This window comes from Rana temporaria, chromosome 11 (assembly GCF_905171775.1).
Source record: "Rana temporaria chromosome 11, aRanTem1.1, whole genome shotgun sequence".
Classification (NCBI taxonomy): domain Eukaryota; kingdom Metazoa; phylum Chordata; class Amphibia; order Anura; family Ranidae; genus Rana; species Rana temporaria.
Genome location: NC_053499.1, coordinates 9,701,430 through 9,723,512, shown reverse-complemented (window position 1 = coordinate 9,723,512; position 22,083 = coordinate 9,701,430). Strand labels below are relative to the sequence as shown.

The window sequence follows — 22,083 nt, the reverse complement described above, 5'->3', positions numbered from 1 at the left end:
GAGACGGCAAGCAATGAGAGATATTGGGGTTGAATATAAGGAACGGGAGGTATTGGGGTAATATGAATGGGGCAGTGGGGTGACACGGTTGGGGGTATTAGGATTGCATGCAGGGGAAGGAGGGGACAATGGGGTGACAGGGTTGTGAGGTTGGGGTATGGCAGGCATTGGAGGGAAGGGAGAGTTGGGTAAAAGGGTTGGGAGACGCCAAGCAATGAAGGGTATTGGGGTTAAGGAGAGTGATGGGGTTGGGTGGTAGGGGGTTGGCAGACAATGGAAGGTATTGAGGTATTATGAAGGGGGCAGTGTGGTTGACACGGTTGGGGGTATTAGGATTACATGCAGGGGACAATGGGGTGACAGGGTTGGGAGGTTGTGGTATGGCGGGCATTGGAGAGAGGGGAGACTTGGGTGACAGGATAGGGAGATGGCAAGCAATAAGAGGTATTGGGGTTACAAATATGTGAAGGAGGGTGATAGGGTTTGATGGTAGAATATGGAAGGTATTGGGGTAATATGAAGGGAACTGTGGGGTGACTGGGTTGGGAGATGTATTTAGCTGTTCTGTGACGCCCTCAGAAGTTTGTTAGAGAACCTTTGTGAACAAACGGCATCATGAAGGCCAAGGAACACACCAGACAGGTCAGGGATAAAGTTGTGGAGAAGTAAAAAGCAGGCTTGGGTTATAAAAAAAAAAAAAAAATCTCCCAAGCTTTGAAGATCTCACGGAGCTTCTGTTCAATCCATCATCGGAAAATGGAAAGAGTATGGCACAACTGCAAACCTACCAAGACATGGCCGTCCACCTAAACTGACCGGGCCGGGCAAGGCGAGCATTCATCAGAGAAGCAGCCTAGAGGCCCATGGGAGGAGCTGCAGAGATCCACAGCTCAGGTGGGAGAATCTGTCCACAGGACAACTATTAGTGGTCTCTCCACAAATCTGCCCTTTATGGAAGAGTGACAAGAAGAAAGACATTGGAGGAAGAAAGACATAAGAAGTTTGCAGTTTGTGAGAAGCCATGTGGGGGAGGGGACACAGCAAACATGTGGAAGAAGGTGCTCTGGTCACATGACACCAAAATTGAACTTTTTGGCCTAAAAGCGAAACGCTATGTGTGGCGGAAAACTAACACTGCACATCACCCTGAACACACCATCCCCACTGTGAAACATGGTGGTGGCAGCATCATGTGGTGGGGATGTTGTTCTTCAGCAGGGACGGGGAAGCTGGTCAGAGTTGATGGGAAGATGGATGGAGACAAATACAGGACAATCTTAGAAGAAAACCTGTTAGAGTCTCCAAAAGACTTGAGACTGGGGGGGAGGTTCACCTTCCAGCAGGACAACGACCCTAAAGTACAGCCAGAGCTACAATGGAATGGTTTACATCAAAGCCTATTCATGTGTTAGAATGGCCCAGTCACAGTCCAGACCTAAATCCCATTGAGAATCTGTGGCAAGACTTGAAAATTGCTGATCACAGACGCTCTCCATCCAATCTGACAGAGCTTGAGATATTTTACAAAGAAGAAGAATGGGCAGAAATGTCCCTCTCTAGATGTGCAAAGCTGGTAGAGACACCCCAAAAAGACTTGCAGCTGTAATTGTAGAGAAAGGAGGTTCTACAAAGTATTGACTCCGGGGGGCGCCATACAAATGTACCCCCCACACTTTTCACAGATTTATTTGTAAACAATTTGGAAAACCATTTATCATTTTCCTTCCACTTCACAATTATGTGACACTTTGTGTTGGTCCATCACATAAAATCCCAATAAAATACATTTATCCTTTTGGCTGTAACATGAGAAAATGTGTAAAATTCCAAGGGGTATGAATACTTTTTCAAGGCACTGTACATGTGATGGGGGTTACATACAGGGGGGGACAATGGAGTGACAGGGATGGGTGGTATGAGGGGCTGTAATATTGTACATAGGAGTCTCATTCACAACACAGCTCTCCCCAATTCTGTCAGAGGCAGAGAAGAGAAGGAAGAAGGGAAGGAAATCTCTTCCTGCCCTTCTCAAAGATGGCGGCGGCGATCCCGGCTGCGGTCACCACGGTGACAGAGGCCTGTATCCAGGGAAGTGACGCAGCCGCCAGAAGCGGAAGTGGCGGTGCGGACAGCTGGGTTTCCGGTTCGGTTGGGTTTGGTCCGGGGAGTGAGCGGAGAGGACGGAGGGACCCCCCAGCACCATGGCGGTGTCCGAGGCCCAGCTCAAGAAGATGCTGATCAAGGTGAGAGAGACACGCCCACCGCCGGGTCACCTGACATCCCCTCTGTCACCTAAATCCCTCCCTTCCCTGGACTCCAGTCTGTGACCCCCCCCCATTCATCAACTGGCACCCCACCGCCTGTCTCCTCCTCATATCTTCCCTCACCCCCATTATATCATCTGTCACCTCCTTGTATCATCCTTCACTCCCCTCCCCTCACCCCCATTATATCATCTGTCATCCTTCACTCCCCTCACCCCCATTATATCATCTGTCATCCTTCACTCCCCTCACCCCCATTATATCATCTGTCATCCTTCACTCCCCTCACCCCCATTATATCATCTGTCATCCTTCACTCCCCTCACCCCCATTATATCATCTGTCATCCTTCACTCCCCTCACCCCCATTATATCATCTGTCATCCTTCACTCCCCTCACCCCCATTATATCATCTGTCATCCTTCACTCCCCTCACCCCCATTATATCATCTGTCATCCTTCCCTCCCCTCACCCCCATTATATCATCTGTCATCCTTCACTCCCCTCACCCCCATTATATCATCTGTCATCCTTCACTCCCCTCACCCCCATTATATCATCTGTCATCCTTCACTCCCCTCACCCCCATTTTATCATCTGTCATCCTTCACTCCCCTCACCCCCATTATATCATCTGTCATCCTTCACTCCCCTCACCCCCATTATATCATCTGTCATCCTTCACTCCCCTCACCCCCATTATATCATCTGTCATCCTTCACTCCCCTCACCCCCATTATATCATCTGTCATCCTTCACTCCCCTCACCCCCATTATATCATCTGTCATCCTTCACTCCCCTCACCCCCATTATATCATCTGTCATCCTTCACTCCCCTCACCCCCATTATATCATCTGTCATCCTTCACTCCCCTCACCCCCATTATATCATCTGTCATCCTTCACTCCCCTCACCCCCATTATATCATCTGTCATCCTTCACTCCCCTCACCCCCATTATATCATCTGTCATCCTTCACTCCCCTCACCCCCATTATATCATCTGTCATCCTTCACTCCCCTCACCCCCATTTTATCATCTGTCATCCTTCACTCCCCTCACCCCCATTATATCATCTGTCATCCTTCACTCCCCTCACCCCCATTATATCATCTGTCATCCTTCACTCCCCTCACCCCCATTATATCATCTGTCACCCCTTCTACCCCCATCACTGTCCTCTTCTGTCCCCTCCTTGTATCATCCTTCATTTACCTCCCCCACCTATCGCCCCCATTACACCCCATGACTGTCACTCCAATATATCATCTGTCACCCCACTATCGCCCTGACTGTCATTCACCAGGTGTATGCCCCATCACCCTGTCTGTTATCCCACACTGTGCTCTATCATCTTTCACCCCATCACCCTACTTCCCCCTGTCTGTTATCCCACACTATGCTCTATCATCTTTCACCCATCACCCTACTTTCCCCTGTAATTCCAGTATATGCCCCATCATCTGTCACCCCACTATCACTCCAGTGTATGCCCTATCATTTGTCACCCTAATATCCACCCATCTGTCATTTCAAAATAGGCTTGTCATCTGTCACCCAAATATCCCCCTGTCACTCCAGTATATGCCCCATGACCTGTCACCCTACTATCCACCAGTCTGTCATTCCAGAATAATCCCATCACCCTCCTATCCACCTGTCATTTGTCACCCTCCTATCCACCTGTCATTTGTCACCCTACTATCCACCTGTCATTTGTCACCCTCCTATCCACCTGTCATTTGTCACCCTACTATCCACCTGTCATTTGTCACCCTCCTATCCACCTGTCTGTCATTCCAGAATAATCCCATCACCCTCCTATCCACCTGTCATTTGTCACCCTACTATCCACCTGTCATTTGTCACCCTACTATCCACCTGTCATTTGTCACCCTACTATCCACCTGTCATTTGTCACCCTCCTATCCACCTGTCATTTGTCACCCTCCTATCCACCTTTATCCTCTTTCACCCAGTATATGTCTCATCATCTGTCACCCCAGTATATGTCTCATCATCTGTCACCCTACTTTTCCCTGTTGTTCCAGTATATACCCCATCATCTGTCACCCTACTATCTACCCATCTGTCATTTCAGAAAAGGCCTGTCACCTGTCACCCGATTGTCATTCCAGACTGTTCTCTCTCATTCTTCACCCAGTAAGTTCCAATTATCTGTCAGCCTACAAACCCGTCACCCCAGTATATGTCCCATCATCTGTCACCTCAGTATATGTCCCATCATCTGTCACCTCAGTATATGTCCCATCATCTGTCACCTCAGTATATGTCCCATCATCTGTCACCTCAGTATATGTCCCATCATCTGTCACCTCAGTATATGTCCCATCATCTGTCACCTCAGTATATGTCCCATCATCTGTCACCCTACTATCCACCTGTCACCTCAGTATATGTCCCATCATCTGTCACCCCAGTATATGTCCCATCATCTGTCACCTCAGTATATGTCCCATCATCTGTCACCCCAGTATATGTCCCATCATCTGTCACCCTACTATCCACCTGTCACCTCAGTATATGTCCCATCATCTGTCACTCTACTATCATCTGTCACCCCATTATATGTCCCATCATCTGTCACCCCATTATATGTCCCATCATCTGTCACCCCAGTATATGTCCCATCATCTGTCACCCTACTATCCACCTGTCACCCCAGAATATGTCCCATCATCTGTCACCCCAGTATATGTCCCATCATCTGTCACCCCAGTATATGTCCCGTCATCTGTCACCCCAGTATATGTCCCATCATCTGTCACCCCAGTATATGTCCCATCATCTGTCACCCCAGTATATGTCCCATCATCTGTCACCCCAGTATATGTCCCATCATCTGTCACTCTACTATCCCCGTCACTCCATTATATGTCCCATCATCTGTCACACCAGTATATGTCCTATCATCTGTCACCCCAGTATATGTCCCATCATCTGTCATTCTACTATCCCCGTCACTCCATTATATGTCCCATCATCTGTCACACCAGTATATGTCCTATCATCTGTCACCCCAGTATATGTCCCATCATCTGTCATTCTACTATCCCCGTCACCCCAGTATATGTCCCATCATCTGTCACCCCAGTATATGTCCCATCATCTGTCACCCCAGTATATGTCCCATCATCTGTCACTCTACTATCCCCGTCACTCCATTATATGTCCCATCATCTGTCACACCAGTATATGTCCTATCATCTGTCACCCCAGTATATGTCCCATCATCTGTCATTCTACTATCCCCGTCACTCCATTATATGTCCCATCATCTGTCACACCAGTATATGTCCTATCATCTGTCACCCCAGTATATGTCCCATCATCTGTCATTCTACTATCCCCGTCACTCCATTATATGTCCCATCACCTGTCACCCCAGTATATGTCCCATCATCTGTCACTCTACTATCCCCGTCACTCCATTATATGCCCCATCATCTGTCACCCCAGTATATGTCCCATCATCTGTCACCCCTGTATATGTCCCATCATCTGTCACTCCAGTATATGTCCCATCACCTGTCACCCCAGTATATGTCCCATCACCTGTCACCCCAGTATATGTCCCATCATCTGTCACCCCAGTATATGTCCCATCACCTGTCACCCCAGTATATGTCCCATCATCTGTCACTCTACTATCCCCGTCACTCCATTATATGCCCCATCATCTGTCATCTACTGTCTCCCTATCACTCCAGTATACAGTGAGGGGGGGGGGAGTATTTGCTCCCCGGCTGATTTCTCCCCCCTCTGACAAAGAAATGATCTATAATTTTATTGGTCGGTTTATTATAACAGAGAGAGAATAACAACAAACATCCAGAAAGACGCAATTAGAAAAAGTTATAAATTGATTTGCATTTTAATGAGTGAAAAAGTATGTGCACCCTTCACAAATCAGGACTTGGTGGAGAATCCCTTGTTGGCGGTCACAGAGGTCAGACGTTTCTTGGAGTTGGCCTCCAGGTTCTCACATCTCAGGAGGGATTTTGTCCTCTTTGCAGATCCTCTCCAAGTCATTAAAGTTCGGAGTCTGACATTTGGGAACTCGAACCTTCCGCTCCCTCCACATCTTTTCTATGGGATTGAGGTCTGAAGTGGCAGTAATCTGGTACAGCAGGACCTGGGGGGGAGGGGGGGGGTCCAGTGACTCGAACCGCTTGAGGGGAGAAAGTCGCTGGACCATAAACGCTGCCCCGCCTCCCAGCATCAGGAACCCTGGTGTTAAGGGGTTGATGCCACTTCAGCCCCGGACCATTATGCAGGTAAAGGACCCGGCCAGGTTTTGCGATTCGGCACTGCGTCGCTTTAACTGACAATTGCGCGGTCGTGCGACGTGGCTCCCAAACAAAATTGGCGTCCTTTTTTCCCCACAAATAGAGCTTTCTTTTGGTGGTATTTGATCACCTCTGCGGTTTTTATTTTTTGCGCTATAAACAAAAATAGAGCGAAAATTTTGAAAAAAAAGAAATATTTTTTCCTTTTGCTATAATAAATATCCCCCAAAAATATATAAAAAAAAAACGTTTTTTTTCCTCAGTTTAGGCCGATACGTATTCTTCTACATATTTTTGGTAAAAAAAAAAAAAATCACAATAAGCGTTTGATTGGTTTGCGCAAAATTTATATAGGTAGATTCAGGTACGGACGCGTAACTTTGCGGCGGCGTAGCTTAAGGCATTTAGGCTACGCCACCGTAAGTTAGCGAGGCAAGTACATGATTCACAATGTACTTGCCTGCTAAGTTACGTCGGCGTAGCCTGAATCGGCGGGCGTAAGGGCGCCTAATTCAAATGTGTTGGAGGGGGGCGTGTTTTATGGTAATGAGGCTTGACCTCACGTTTTTGTCGTTTTTTTTTTTTTACTGCGCATGCGCCGGGCGACTACATTTCCCAGTGTGCATTGCGGCTAAGTACGCCGTACGGGCCTATTGATTTTGACGTGGACGTAAACTACGTAAATCCCGATTCACGGACGACTTACGCAAACAACGTAAAAATTTCAAATTTCGACGCGGGAACGGCGGCCATACTTGACATTACTATTCCAATAGGGCCTAGCTCTAACTTTACGCGGCCTATCTCTTACGTAAACGGCGTAAAAGTACTGCGTCGGCCGGGCGTACGTTCGTGAATCGGTGCATCTCATTTACATATTCTACGCCGACCGCAATGGAGCCATCCGAAATATTGCAATCTAAGATAGGACGGCGCAAGCCGTCCTATCTTAGATATGTTTAAGCGTATCTCTGTTTGAGCATACACTTAAACATAAGTCGGCGTAGATTCTGAGTTAGGTCGACTTATCTACTGATCAGCCGGCCTAACTCTTACTGAATCTACCTTTTAGTGTCTACAAAAAAGGGGATAGTTTTTATTTCTAGTAATGGCGGCGATCAGCGATTTTTATCGTGACTGCGACATTATGGCGGACACTTTTGACACATTTTTGGAACTATTGTAATTTTTACAGTGAAAAGTGCTATAAAAATGCACTGATTACTGTGAAAATTACACTGGCAGTGAGGAGGTTAACCAGGATGGGGCGCTAAGTGTCTCATAGGGAGTGATTACTACTGTGTGGGGGCGTGGCTTGGCGTGTGACGTCACTGATCGTCATTCCCTATGACAGGGAACAGACGATCACACTAGGAAGAACGGGGAAGCTGTGTTTACACTCACCTCTCCCCGTTCTTCAGCTCTGTGACCCGATCGGCGGGACACCGGCGGCGATCGGGTCCCGTAGTCATGGAGAACAGGACCAGGTCGCGAGTGCGCCGCTGGTACGTGATTGTGCCCAGCCGTGCCCTTCTGCCGACGTATATCGGCGTGAAGGGGTTAAAGTGGTTGTAATCCCTCGTTTTTTTTTATAACAAACATATCATACTTACCTCCACTGTGCAGTTCATTTTGAAAAGTGTGGCCCCGATCCACGTCTTCTGGGGGCCCCCCAATGGCGCTCGTGGCTCCTCCCTGCATCAGTAAACCCCCCCTAGGAGAAGCGCTCTCCCTGGGGGTTACCGTGCTTCCGAGTCCAGCATTTGCAGACACAGAATGCTGGACTCGGCCTCCCCCCCCCCCGCGTCATTGGATTTGATTGACAGCAGTGGGAGCCAATGGCTGCGTGGCTACCAATCTAGCCAATCAAGAGCCAAGAACTCCCGGTTAGAGAGAAGTAGAGCGCGTCTCCGGCGGGGGAACGAAGGGCTTGGGTGAGTGACAGAAGTTTTTTTTACCTTAATGCATAGGGGGGGCATCAAGATGATAAAACACAAAGGTTTACACCCCCTTTAACCACTTAAGGACCGCCTCCTGCACATATACGTCGGCAGAATTGCACGGGTGGGCACATGTACGTACAGGTACGTCCTCTTTAAGTGCCCAGCCGCGGGCGCGCGCCCGCGGTGCGCTCCCCCGACCCGAAGCTCCGTGACCGCGGGACCCGCGGACCCGATCGTCGCTGGAGTCCCGCGATCGGTCCCTGGAGCTGAAGAACGGGGAGAGGTGAGTGTAAACACAGCTTCCCCGTTCTTCACTGTGGCGCTGTCATTGATCGTGTGTTCCCTTATATAGGGACACACAATCAATGATGTCACACCTACAGCCACACCCCCTACAGTTAGAAACACAGATGAGGTCACACTTAACCCCTTCAGCGCCCCCTTGTGGTTAACTCCCAAACCGCGATTGTAATTTTCACAGTAATCAGTGCATTTTTAATGCATTTTTTGCTGTGAAAATGACAATGGTCCCAAAAATGTGTCAAAATTGTCCGAAGTGTCCGCCATAATGTCGCAGTACTGAAAAAAAATCGCTGATCGCCGCCATTAGTAGTAAAAAAAATATTAATAAAAATGCCAAAGAAATACCCCCTTTTTTGTAGGCGTTATAACTTTTGCGCAAAACAATCAATAAACGCTTATTGCAATTTTTTTTTACGAAAAATATGTAGAAGAAGAATACGTATCGGCCTAAACTGAGGAAAAAAATACATTTTTTTATATATTTTTGGGGGATATTTATTATAGCAAAAAGTAAAAAATATGATTTTTTTTTCTAAATTGTCGCTCTATTTTTGTTTATAGCGCAAAAACTAAAAACCGCAGAGGTGATCAAATACCACCAAAAGAAAGCTCTATTTGTGGGAAAAAAAGGACGCCAATTTTGTTTGGGAGCCACGTCGCACGACTGCGCAATTGTCAGAGACGCAGTGCCGAATCGCAAAAAGCGCTCTGGTCTTTGACCAGCAATATGGTCCGGGGGTTAAGTGGTTAAATTAAAAAAACAAAAATTGCAGCTTACCAATCTTTACATTTGGTGGCTGCATTTGTTTTCTTTTTTAGGCTTTCTTCCATCTGTTGTCACCTGGTGATGTGGAGCAGTAGTACACCTTCTGTAGTAGAGCGAACAGACTTACTGGCTGGATCGCCAGATAAAAATAGAAGAAATAAAAAGCCTAAAAAGAAAACGAATGCAGCCATCACATCTAAGAATTTTTCAGCTGCAATGGAAGAAATGTTTGCTTTTGGGTTTATTAGTTGGGATCCCACGTAGAAGTGTGGCGTGTTCTCTGAGGGGGGGGAGGGGCTGTCATTGTTATGTGTTGCAGAGAAGTCTCGTGCTGGAAACCGGATCGCTCACCTCCTGAGTCACGGTGAGGTCGTCATAATCCGAGTACACAGGGGGAGGAGCCGAGGAATCTGCTTAGGGAAGTGATAATTCACGTCAATGTCCGATTGTTCCGGAGGACGATTGTCAGGATGTGTGTTATCCAGACTCGGCAGCCTTGGAGAACTACAAAGCACAGCATGCCCTGACTCCCATTGCCCCCCCGAGGTGGGGTACTGAGCCAGCCAGGTGCCTGGCATCATCTTATAGAAGATGAGCCACTACTTATTAGCCACTCCCCTCCGACATGACGTCACGACGTCTTCGAGTGGTGATAACTGGATGATGGGTGCAGCTACAGTCCTCACCCAGACATCTTTATTTCCAGCCAGCGATTTCCGCTTTCATATGCGGGCGCTGCTCACGTATGCGTTCGCTCGCTTCTGTGCGCGAGCTCGTCAGGACGGGGCGCTTTAAAAAAAAAAAAAAATGTTCTTTTTTATTTTACTTTTTTTTATTTTGACACCTGTTTTAAAAATAAAATAAAAAAATTGTGTCACTTTTATTCCTATTACAAGGAATGTAATAGAAAAAAGCATGACAGGTCCTCATCAGGGGGCAAAAAGACATCAGAGCTCATATTTACACTAAAATGCAATAAAAAAAAAAATATATATATATTTTTTTTATGTCATTCAAAAAAAAAAAAAGGTCGCTTTAACCACTTAAGACCCGGACAGTTTTTGCGATTCGGCACTGCGTCGCTTTAACTGACAATTGCGCGGTCGTGCGACGTGGCTACCAAACAAAAACGGCGTCCTTTTTTTCTCTAGAGCTTTCTTTTGGTGGTATTTGATCACCTCTGTGGTTTTTATTTTTTGAGCTATAAACAAAAATAGAGCGACAATTTTGAAAAAAAAAAGAATATTTTTTACTTTTTGCTATAATAAATATCCTCCAAAAAAATATAAAAATAATAATAATTTTCCTCAGTTTAGTCCGATACGTATTCTTCTACCTATTTTTGGTAAAAAAAAAAATCGCAATAACCGTTTATCGATTGGATTGCGCAAAATTTATAGCGTTTACAAAATAGGGGATCGTTTTATTGAATTTTTTTTTTTTTTTTTTTTTACTACTAATGGCGGCGATCAGCGATTTTTTTTCGTGACTGCGACATTACGGCGGACACTTTGGACAATTTTGACACATTTTTGGGACCATTGTTATTTTCACAGCAAAAAATGCATTTAAAATGCATTGTTTACTGTGAAAATGACAATTGCAGTTTGGGAGTTAACCACAAGGGGGCGCTGAAGGGGTTAAGTGTGACCTCATATGTGTTTCTAACTGTAGGGGGCTGGACGTGTGACGTCATTGATCGTGTTTCCCTATATTAGGGAACACACGATAAATGACAGCGCCACAGTGAAGAACGGGGAAGCTGTGTTTACACACGGCTCTCCCCGTTCTTCAGCTCCAGGGACCGATCGCGGGACTCCATCGGCGATCGGGTCCCGCGGTCACGGAGCTTCAGACTGGGGCGCGCGCCCGTAACCCACGGCTGGGCACTTAAAGAGGACGTACAGGTACGTGCTTGTGCCCAGCCGTGCCATTCTGCTGACGTATATGTGCAGGAGGCGGGCCTTAAGTGGGTAAAAAATATATATATTTTTTTATTTTACTTACATTTTTTTTAGTTAAACACTGTTTTAAAAATAAAATAAAAAATGGTGTCACTTTTATTCCTATTACAAGGAATGTAAACATCCCTTGTAATAGAAAAAGCATGACAGGTTCTCATCAGGGCGCAAAAAGACATCAGAGCTCATATTTACACTAAAATGCAATAAAAAAATAAATAATTTTTTTTTTATTATGTAATTTTAAAAAAACAAAAAAAATAAGGTCCCTTTAAACGCTATGGGTGGAAGTGACGTTTATGACGTCGCTTCCGCCCTGCAGTGATATGAGGACCGGTGGGGGTCATCTTCCCCTCACTCCATACCCAGGCAAGGACAGGACCGGATTGCCTCCGCCGACGGCACCAGAGAGCGGCGGAAGGGGCCCTCTCCCGCCACCAATAAAAGTGATCTTGCGGCATATCCGCCGCAGAGACCACTTTTATCTGAAAGAGGACCGCCCGCTGAAGAAGAGGATACCGGGGTTATGGTAGATAGCTGCTACCATAACAACGGTATTCCTCTTCAAAGTAGCGACGTATTCCTGCGGCGAGCGGTCCGTAAGTGCTTAATGGGCAACCGTCCTATTCGCCAAACCGGCATGACACCCATTACAGCTAGTCAAATAGACATGGATGGCAAAGAGATGTTTTCTTCAATAGAAAAATAAATGGCCCCCAGAAAAGGAAGATCCGCCAGCGAAGGTTTATCATGTATCAAAGAGAAAAGAGAGACCTCCTCATGGGTGGAGCTAGTAACTATTTATCGATCAAAACAAAGTATCCACTTACAGTTGGGTATACTCTCACAAGCCCATGGAACCGGGCAGGCACGCCGATCGCAGTCCACCTGCGTTCCAAGCGAATAGCGGAAGTGGCATTTCACGCACTAGACGACCCGCCGCGTTTCGTCAGCAACGTCTGACGTCATCAGGGGTCATGTGATCGGTCTTTGTACCAATTGTATTATTAAAATTTGTATAATTTTGTTTATAATTATATTGTTACTGGTCCAGGGTGGCGGCTTCAAAGGCTTTGTAACTTTATTCATCAATGATTGTGTAATGTCCGTAATCTGAAGAATCCATTCAGGAATTTTACAGTTACAAGTTTTTTTTTTGTGTAGCAATAAATGTTAATTTTTGATGTTTTTGTGTTTTCAGTACAAATACAGAGACTTATCGGTACGAGAAATTCTTAACGTCACCGGACTGTACAGAGATCTCAAACCAACGCTTGACTCCTATGGTAGGTGAACTCACCTGATGGCCTTTTAAAGCATCCCTAACCATGTTGCCTTTTTATATGTGCGGTGTAAAAGTTAAAGCGGTATTAAAACTAAACACACAAAAAAAAAAAAAAGACTTCCACCTGCAAGGTAAAGGCATAATGTGCTAGTATGCATTGCATACTAGCACATTATAAAAGACTTGCTTTGGAACGAAGCCCTCCCGGGGCGCGCTGTCACTCCTGCAGAGGCCTCAATCTTCACACGGTCTTCCTTTCCAGGTTCGTGAGTTGCGGCCCATTGACATATCTCGTGCACTAGCTTGCAGACATGCACAGCTTCTTGTCTATGTATATTCTGATGGCTGTTTACACTGAACTGTGGATCACCCCATATTTTGAAAACATTTAATCAAAACACAGGAAAGGCAACCAATCCTGGGAGAGCTGGACAGGAGAGGAGGAGAGGGGAGGGGGATGTGAATTGTACACTTTACAGAAGCTGTGCATGTCTGCAAGCTAGTGCACGAGATATGTAAATAACCTGTCACTCAAGCAAGGACTTTGGTCTTTATCTGGAAGTCCGTTTTATTTCACGGGACAATAAAAAGAGGATTGCTCAGAGCTGGATTAACTCTGTGTGGCAAGACTGGGCACAGATATCCAGCGGTCACATGACCCAGCTCTCTCCCAGCCTGTCTGCAGGGAAACCTAAGCAGGCGGAGCTTCTAGTCCTCTGCTGCTGGTCACATGTTCAACACAAAGAAAAACAGCCTTTGAAATACAGAGTAGAAAATAAACATCAATAAACAGTTTTAAATTGCCATGCAAAATTTATATTTGAAATTAAATCTTTATTATTTTTCGACAATAACATGTTGTGGGCGGATTTCTGCCGGTTACGGGCTGTGTCACCCCCCCCCCCCCAAGCCTGAAGCCTGTGCCTTAACCACTTGCTTACTGGGCACATATACCCCCTTCCTGCCCAGGCGAAATTTCAGCTTTCAGCGCTGCGTCGCTTTAACTGACAATTGCGCGGTCGTGCGACGTGGCTCCCAAACAAAATTTACGTCCTTTTTTTCCCACAAATAGAGCTTTCTTTTGGTGGTATTTGATCACCTCCGCGTTTTTTTTTTTTTTTTTTTTTTTTTTTTTTTTTTTTTGCGCTATAAACAAAAATAGAGCGACAATTTTGAAAAAAAAAACACAATATTTTTTACTTTTTGCTATAATAAATATCCCATTTAAAAAAAAAAAAAAAAAAATTCTCAGTTTAGGCCGATACGTATTCTACATATTTTTGGTAAAAAAAAAAAATCGCAATAAGCGTATAGTGATTGGTATGCGCAAAAGTTATAGTGGCTACAAAATAGGGGATAGAATTCTGACATTTTTTTTTTTTTCATTATTTTTTTTTTTTTTTACTAGTAATACGGCGATCTGTGAATTTTGTCAGGACTGCGATATTACGGCGGACACATCGGACACTTTTGACACATTTTTGGGACCATTCACATTTATACAGCGAACGGTGCTATAAAAATGCATTGATTACTGTATAAATGTGACTGGCAGGGAAGGGGTTAACACTAGGGGGGTGAGGAAGGGGTTAAATGTATTCCCTGGGTGTGTTCTAACTGTGGGGGTAGGGGGGTGACTGGGGGAGGTGACCGATCTATGTCCCTATGTACAAGGGACACAGATCGGTCTCCTCTCTCCCTCACAGGACGTGGAGCTCTGTGTTTACACACACACAGAGCTCCACGTCCCTGCTCTGTCATTGCCGATCGCGGGTACCTGGCGGACATCGCGGCCGCCAGGCATGCGCATCGGCATCTCGAGGGCGCGCGCGCCCCCCAGTGGCTGGAGGCCGTATATAGACGACCTCCCGGCAATTGGCATCCACACTGAGGCCGTAGAAAGTCGTACGGCCGGCAGGAAGTGGTTAAATTGCCATGCAAAATTTATATTTGAAATTAAATCTTTATTATTTTTTCGACAATAACATGTTGTAGGCGGATTTCTGCCCGTTACGGGCTTTGTCACATGCCCCCCCCCCCCAAAGCCTGAAGCCTGTGCCTTTAAAATAAGGGGGGGGTGAAGCCTCCGTCAATCTACATGTAATATCCCACCCCCCATTGTGTATATCTGGTTAGTGGGCATGGAGGAGGGAGTGGACTGTCCTTTACCACTGTGTATACGCCCACATGTGTGACTCTATAGTCATGTGGGGCTGCTCAGATGTGATAGAGAGGAAATGCTGAGCATAGATTCTCACTGAAAACTGAGCATGTGCAGAGCTGCCAACACTGCTCTGCAAAATCTCTAGGTGAATTGGGGACATGGACAGAAGGGGGAGATAGAGAGCAGAAGGATCAACCAGGTATTATACGGAAAACGAGAGAGCGGGACTTCCCCTTTTTGGGTGAAGTTCCGCATTAAAAGTGATTTTCCCCAAAACTGGCCCTAACATTTTAAACTAACCATCCTAAGAAAAGAATCGTTTTTTGAAAGTTGGTTTTTCTAATCATTAGTTGGGTCAAATCGACGTTTGTTTTCAACCGCAATGACTGGGAAAGTCGAAGGAACAGGTTGGAAATATTTTTTTTCTCAAACACACAAATTTCTAACAATGTGATGTGGTTTCCATTTATTCCCAAATCCCAAAAAGCAAATGAAATCTTTCCGACGTCATTCCAATGTTCTGAGAATTTTCGTACAAATTCTCTTCTCTACCCATCTATGGGCAGCTTAAATCTCCCCATACACTGTACAGCAGGGCTCGACAAATCCTGGTCGCCATGGCGACTCGGAATAGTGTCCTGGCGACTTGGCTTGGAAGGTGGGCATCTGGTGGTGAGCCGTTGGTATTACAAGTTATTACCACCAGATGTGAACTGGCGCCATCTGGTGGTGGCCGTTGGTATTACAAGTTAAGCATTACAAGTTAAACAGCAATTCTAATGTCATTTTTCACTATTTTCACTGCCATCTTCTTCCCTCTAATTGGAACCCCCAAACATTATATATATTTTTTATCCTACCACCCTAGAGAATAAAATGGCGATCATTGCAATACTTTCTGTCACGCCGTATTTGCGCAGCGGTCTTACAAGCGCACTTTTTTTGGGAAAAATTACACTTTTTTTTAATTAAAAAATAAGACAACAGTAAAGTTATCCCCAATTTTGTCACGCTTCAAAATTGCGTCCGCTCGTGGAATGCCGACAAACTTTTACCCTTTAAAATCTTCATAGGCGACGTTTAAAAAAATCTACAGGTTGCATGTTTTGAGTTACAGAGGAGGTCTAGGGCTAGAATTATTGCTCTCGCTCTACCAATCGCGGTGATACCTCACATGTGTGGTTTGAACATCGTTTACATATGCGGGCGCTGCTCACGTATGTGTTCGCTTCTACGCGCAAGCTGGTCGGGACGGGGCGCGTTTTCCGGCTCCTCACTTTTTTAGCTGGCTCCTAGATTCCAAGCAAATTTGTCAACCCTGCTGTACAGTCTGATTGGACAATCTCTGCGAGAGAAGAATTTTGATTGTTGTATTTTAATCTCAGTATAAATGCAGCTGTTCTGTGAAGCCCTCAAAGGTTTGTTAGAGAACCTTAGTGAACAAACCGCAGCATGAAGGCCGAGGAACACACCAGACAGGTCAGGGATAAAGTTGTGGAGAAGTATAAAGCAGGGTTAGGTTATAATAAAATCTCCCAAGCTTTGAAGATCTCACGGAGCTTCTGTTCAATCCATCATCCGAAAATGGGAAGAGTATGGCACAACTGCAAACCTACCAAGACATGGCCATCCACCTAAACTGACCGGGCCGGGCAAGGAGAGCATTCATCAGAGAAGCAGCCAAGAGGTCCATGGTAACTCTGGAGGAGCTGCAGAGATCCACAGCTCAGGGGGGAGAATCTGTCCACAGGACAACTATTAGTGGTCTCTCCACAAATCTGCCCTTTATGGAAGAGTGACAAGAAGAAAGACATTGGGGAAACTGTTTTGAAAACAACAACAATTCTCATATAAATATCAATGAAGCAGCATCCGCCTTTTATAAACGTATTAAACATTTATTCACATTCATGTTCAGGGGTTCATTATATCATTATATTATATTATATTATATTATTCATTATATCATTATATTATATTATACATTATATCATTATATTATATTATACATTATATCATTATATTATATTATTCATTATATCATTATATTATGTTATACATTATTAGCCAGATTCAGAATCTATGCCGACTTATGTTTGAGTGTATTCTCAAACAGAGATACGCTTAAACATATCTAAGATACGACGGCTTGCGCCGTCCTATCTTAGGTTGCAATATTGAGGCTGGCCGCTAGGTGGCGCTTCCATTGCGGTCAGTGTAGAATATGCAAATTAGTAGATACGCCGATTCACGAACGTACGCCCGGGGGCGCCGCAGTACATTTACGCCGTTTACGTTCGAGATAGGCCGCGTAAAGTTAGAGCTAGGCCCTAGTTGGAATAGTAATGTTAAGTATGGCCGCCGTTCCCGCGTCGAAATTCACATTTTTTACGTCGTTTGCGTAAGTCGTCCGTGAATCGGGATTTACGTCCACGTCGAAATCAATAGGCCCGTGCGGCGTACTTGGCCGCAATGCACACTGGTAAATGTAGGCGCCCGGCGAATGCGCAGTTAAAAAAAAAAAACGTCAAAAACGTAAGGTCAAGCTCCTTTAACGTAAAACACGCCCCCTCAGACACATTTGAATTAGGCGCCCTTACGCCCGCCGCATTGACGCTACGCCGCCGTAAATTAGCAGGCAAGTACATTGTGAATCATGTACTTGCCTCGCTAACTTACGGCGGCGTAGCTTAAATTCCGCAAAGTTGCGGCAACGTACCTGAATCTAGGCATATATCATTATATTATGTTATTCATTATATCTCACTTCCATTGTGGTACCTGAAAGTCGGCCTAAAATGTACGATTTTATTTTTTGAGCAGGAACTTCACAACAAAGCAAATCTGATGTCGGCGGTATAAAATGACATTGGTGTGTAAGGTGATCTCCCCTGCCATAGTAGCAGATGTCGGCACACTGACCGTGAGAGAGAGGGGGGGAGGGGCAAGCTGGGAAAACCTGTTCTATGAGAGAACAGAGCAGTCACTGTGTCTTATTCACTGACGTCGATCATTAGCGCCGCTTCCTTGTGACTCATTCACTTAGTTGTGTGTAAAATTCACGTATTGCTCCAGCACACTGGGAGGTTTGTCCTGTCCTGTGATATGTACGGAGCTTTTAGCCAATAAGAAGACATGATCACAATTAACCACTTGACCCCCAGACCATATTGCTGGTCAAAGACCAGAGCACTTTTTGCGATTCGGCACTGCGTCGCTTTAACTGACAATTGCGCAGTCGTGCGACGTGGCTCCCAAACAAAATTGGCGTCCTTTTTTCCCCACAAATAGAGCTTTCTTTTGGTGGTATTTGATCACCTCTGCTGTTTTTATTTTTTGCGCTATAAACAAAAATAGAGCGACAATTTTGAAAAAAAAATTAATATTTTTTACTTTTTGCTGTAATAAATATCCCCCAAAAATATATATATATAAAAAAAAAGATTTTTTCCTCAGGCCGATACGTATTCTTCTACCTATTTTTCGTAAAAAGCGTTTATTGATTGGTTTGCGCAAAAGTTATAGCGTTTACAAAATAGGGGATCGCTTTATGGCATTTTTATTAATATTTTTTTTTTTACTAGTAATGGCGGCGATCAGCGATCGCTAGGGGAAATGACTGTTCGCTGGCATTTCTCCCCCTGACAGGACCGGGAGCTGTGTGTTTACACACACAGCTCCCGGTCGCCGCTCTGTAACGAGCGATCACGTGTGCCCGGCGGTGATCGCGCCCGCGGGGCACACGCACGGGAGTCAGGGGAGAGTGGCCTGCGCAAGAGCCGACGTATAGCTACGTGCTCTCGCGCAGGGGAGCCGACCTGCCGCCGTAAAACGACGGCGGCTGGTCGGCAAGTTGTTAAAGGGGTTGTAAAGGTAACATTTTTTTCACCTTAAGGGCCCTTTTACAAATTGGGCGGATCAATAATGATCCGCCCCGTGAACCTCTGCTTGCTCAACGGGGATCGCTCCGTTGATCCCCACTGAGCCGGTGGATGACAGGGCGGTCCCTGCATACACAGTCTTTTTTCCGCTCTCCTCTATGGGGGGATCGGATGAACACGGACCGTCTGTCCGTGTTCACCCGATCCGATCCGCAGACGGATGGAAAAATAAGGTTTTCCTCCGTCTGCAGAATCGGAGGGATGCGGAAGCGGGCGAGATCGGGTGTCAGAGGATGTTCATTCACTGACACCCGCGATCCCATAGGGGACCAATATATGTCCCTTTTTCATCCGCACACGGATAGATTAATAACGCGGACATACGGTCCGCCCGTGTGAAAGGGCCCTAATGCATTCTATGCGTTTAGGTGAAAAAACTTTCGACAATACCGGCCTCCCCTTCCCCCCATTTACTTATCTGACCCCTTGAAAGTCCCGCGCCATGAACACGCTGGCATCTTGGCCGGCTTCCCGGCTCATTCATTGGTCGATTGAAGCAGCGCAGCCATTGGCTCGCGCTGCTTTCAATCGCAACCAATGACGCGGTGCGTCGGGGGGGGGGGGGGCAGGGCCGGGTGATGCAGTTGGCGGCTATGGCCGTTGGCTGTATCACGGGAGCACGCCCGCAAGGACTCCACACCATGCGAGCTCTCTCGCATTAATGTGTGAAGTTCTTGCGGGGGGGACCAGAGACAGCCGCCGAGGGACCCCAGAAGACGAGGATCGGGGCCACTGTGTGCAAAACGAGCTGCACAGTGGAGCTAAGTATGACATGTTTGTTATTTAAATTTTTTAAAAAAAAAATCCTTTACAACCCCTTTAAAGTGGTAGTAAAGTCTGTACTACCACTTTTACCTACATGTGAGCCTATAATAAGGGCCTATAATAAGGCTTACCTGTAGGTATAAAGAATATCTCCTAAACCTGTACGGTTTAGGAGATATTCCCCTCGCAATGCGCCGCTGATTGTAGCGGCGCATGCGCAGCGGGGATCCTCGGCTAAAGGGCCGGCAGCCACCGGACCTTGCCGGAATAAAATCTCCCACGCGCATTCGCGGGAGTGACGACATCGCCGCTCCAGCCAATCACAGCGCTGGAGCGGCGATTCCCGGAAGACACGCCGAGGCAAGATGACATCTCGCTCGGCGTGGACCAGGTAAGTTCTCTACACCTCGTTTTAAGGTAAGTATTTTATAATGAGCTGCGGTGCATACTAGCTCATTATGGCTTTTGCCTTACAGGTGAAAAAAAAAAAAGCGTGTATACAACCGCTTTAAGTGTGAGAAGGCTCTAGAATACGGGTCTCCAAACTCTTCAATATGAGGGTCACATCATATATTTTACATAAAGACATGGATGAGTGAATTTGGGCTGGTGGCACTTGACTGGTCTGCACAGTGTCCTGACCTCAACCCGATAGAACACCTTTAGGATGAATTAGAGTGGAGACTGCGAGCCAGGCCTTTTCATCCAACATCAGTGCCTGACCTCACAAATGCTCTTCTGGAAGAATGGTCAAACATTCCCATAGACACCCTCCTAAACCTTGTGGACGGCCTTCCCAGAGGAGTTGAAGCTGTTATAGCTGCAAAGGGCGGGGCCAACTCCATATTGATCCCTACGGACTGAGACTGGGATGCCATTAAAGTTTATGGAAGTGTAAAGGCAGGCGTACCAATACTTTTGGTAATATAGTGTCCAAATGTGGCGGCGGGGGGGGGAGGGCAGGCTAAGACTTGGCGGAGCTCCACTTTAATATCAATAGCATACATGCTCTTTGTCAAGCCGGTTACAAATACATAGAGCAATATTACATATACAGGGAGTGAGAGGAAATATATGCAAATTAAGGGAATCCATTGCCCCCCCCTGCCCCCAGGCCATCAGAACTAGTGTCCCCACTTGAAAATTTCAGGGTGGGTCTTAAAATTCAAGGGGTGTGGCCTTGTCAGGAAGGGGTGGGTCATATTTAAATTAGGGGGTGCACGAGTTTAGTCAGGCCTAGGGCAGCACAAAACCTAAATGCACTCCTGGACCCGGATACATGTGAAGCTGAAAATGCAGAAAATGTTTGTATTTTTATCCTTCAGTCCAAAGTAAAGCGGATCTTCTTCATGTCATTTATTTTCTGTTTTTTGTCTTGCAGTGTTCAACGACGGCACCTCCAGAGAACTGCTGAGCCTCGCTGGGACCATTCCTGTCGCATACAAGGGTAAGTGACGTGGATTTTATTTAACCACCTCCCACCCGACCACTGCACATGTACGGCTTCCTCTTTCTAAATGGACGTTCAGGAACGTTCTTCAGAAGGAGGGGGATTGCGCGTGCGTGCGTGCCCACGCAGCGGCGCGATCCCGATGCGCTCGTGTCACCCGGACGCGGGCGCATCTCCGATCGGCTCTGTCTTCAATCTACCAGAAAGAAGCTCATGTACTTTCTTGAGTGACAGGCGTATTGCTTCAATCCCTTATGGACGTCTCGGTAGCGAACAAGCGCACAAGTGTCCCCAGAGAAAGACCCTTACTCTGGGGGCACTCAGCAAGGGGAGGGGCCAGGGGGGCCAACGGGGGACCCGAGAAGAGGCGGATGGGTGCTGCTCTGTCTAAAACCATTTGAGTGAGTGAGTAACATGTATAGCGCTGCAAATGCGAACTAAATCACCTCAAGGTGCTTACAGTATTTATCGGCGTATACCGCGCACCCAAGCTTAGAAGGGAAGTTTAAGGAAAAAAACTTACATTATGGATGCTCAGCCTTGTCGGTGTCCGTCTGCTGTCTTGCCCGGCGTCCGTCGGCAGCCTTGTCGGTGTCCGTCTGCTGTCTTGCCCGGCGTCCGTCGGCGGCCTTGTCCGGCGTCCGTCTGCGGCCTTGCCCAGCGTCCATCGGCGGCCTTGCCCGGCGTCCGTCTGCGGCCTAGCGCTGGTTCCGTCCAGCCTTGTCGGTGTCCCTCTGCTGTCTTGCCCGGCGGCCTTGTCCGGCGTCCGGCTGCGGCCTAGCGCTGGTTCCGTCCAGCCTTGTCGGTGTCCCTCTGCTGTCTTGCCCGGCGGCCATGTCCGGCGTCCGGCTGCGGTCTTGCGCGGGGTCCGTCCAGCCTTGTCGGTGTCCATCTGCTGTCTTGCCCGACGTCCATCGGCGGCCTTGT

The 22,083-nt window shown here is 46.6% G+C and overlaps 1 protein-coding gene across 2 annotated transcripts in view; it reads left to right on the top strand.

Annotated features, from left to right (window-relative positions):
* The first annotated feature begins 2,097 nt into the window (after nt 1-2,097).
* TSG101 (tumor susceptibility 101) overlaps nt 2,098-22,083 on the top strand; it is a 48,287-nt gene continuing 28,301 nt past the window's right edge. The window contains exons 1-3 of one of the 2 annotated variants that reach the window (XM_040327998.1): nt 2,098-2,243; nt 12,753-12,837; nt 21,088-21,153. In XM_040327998.1, coding sequence (XP_040183932.1) covers nt 2,202-2,243; nt 12,753-12,837; nt 21,088-21,153 — 193 coding nt within the window. In that variant the 5' untranslated portion in view covers nt 2,098-2,201. Of the gene's footprint in view, nt 2,244-12,752; nt 12,838-15,365; nt 15,408-21,087; nt 21,154-22,083 lie in introns of those variants that run through there. The other variant, XM_040327999.1, reaches the window with a different exon arrangement.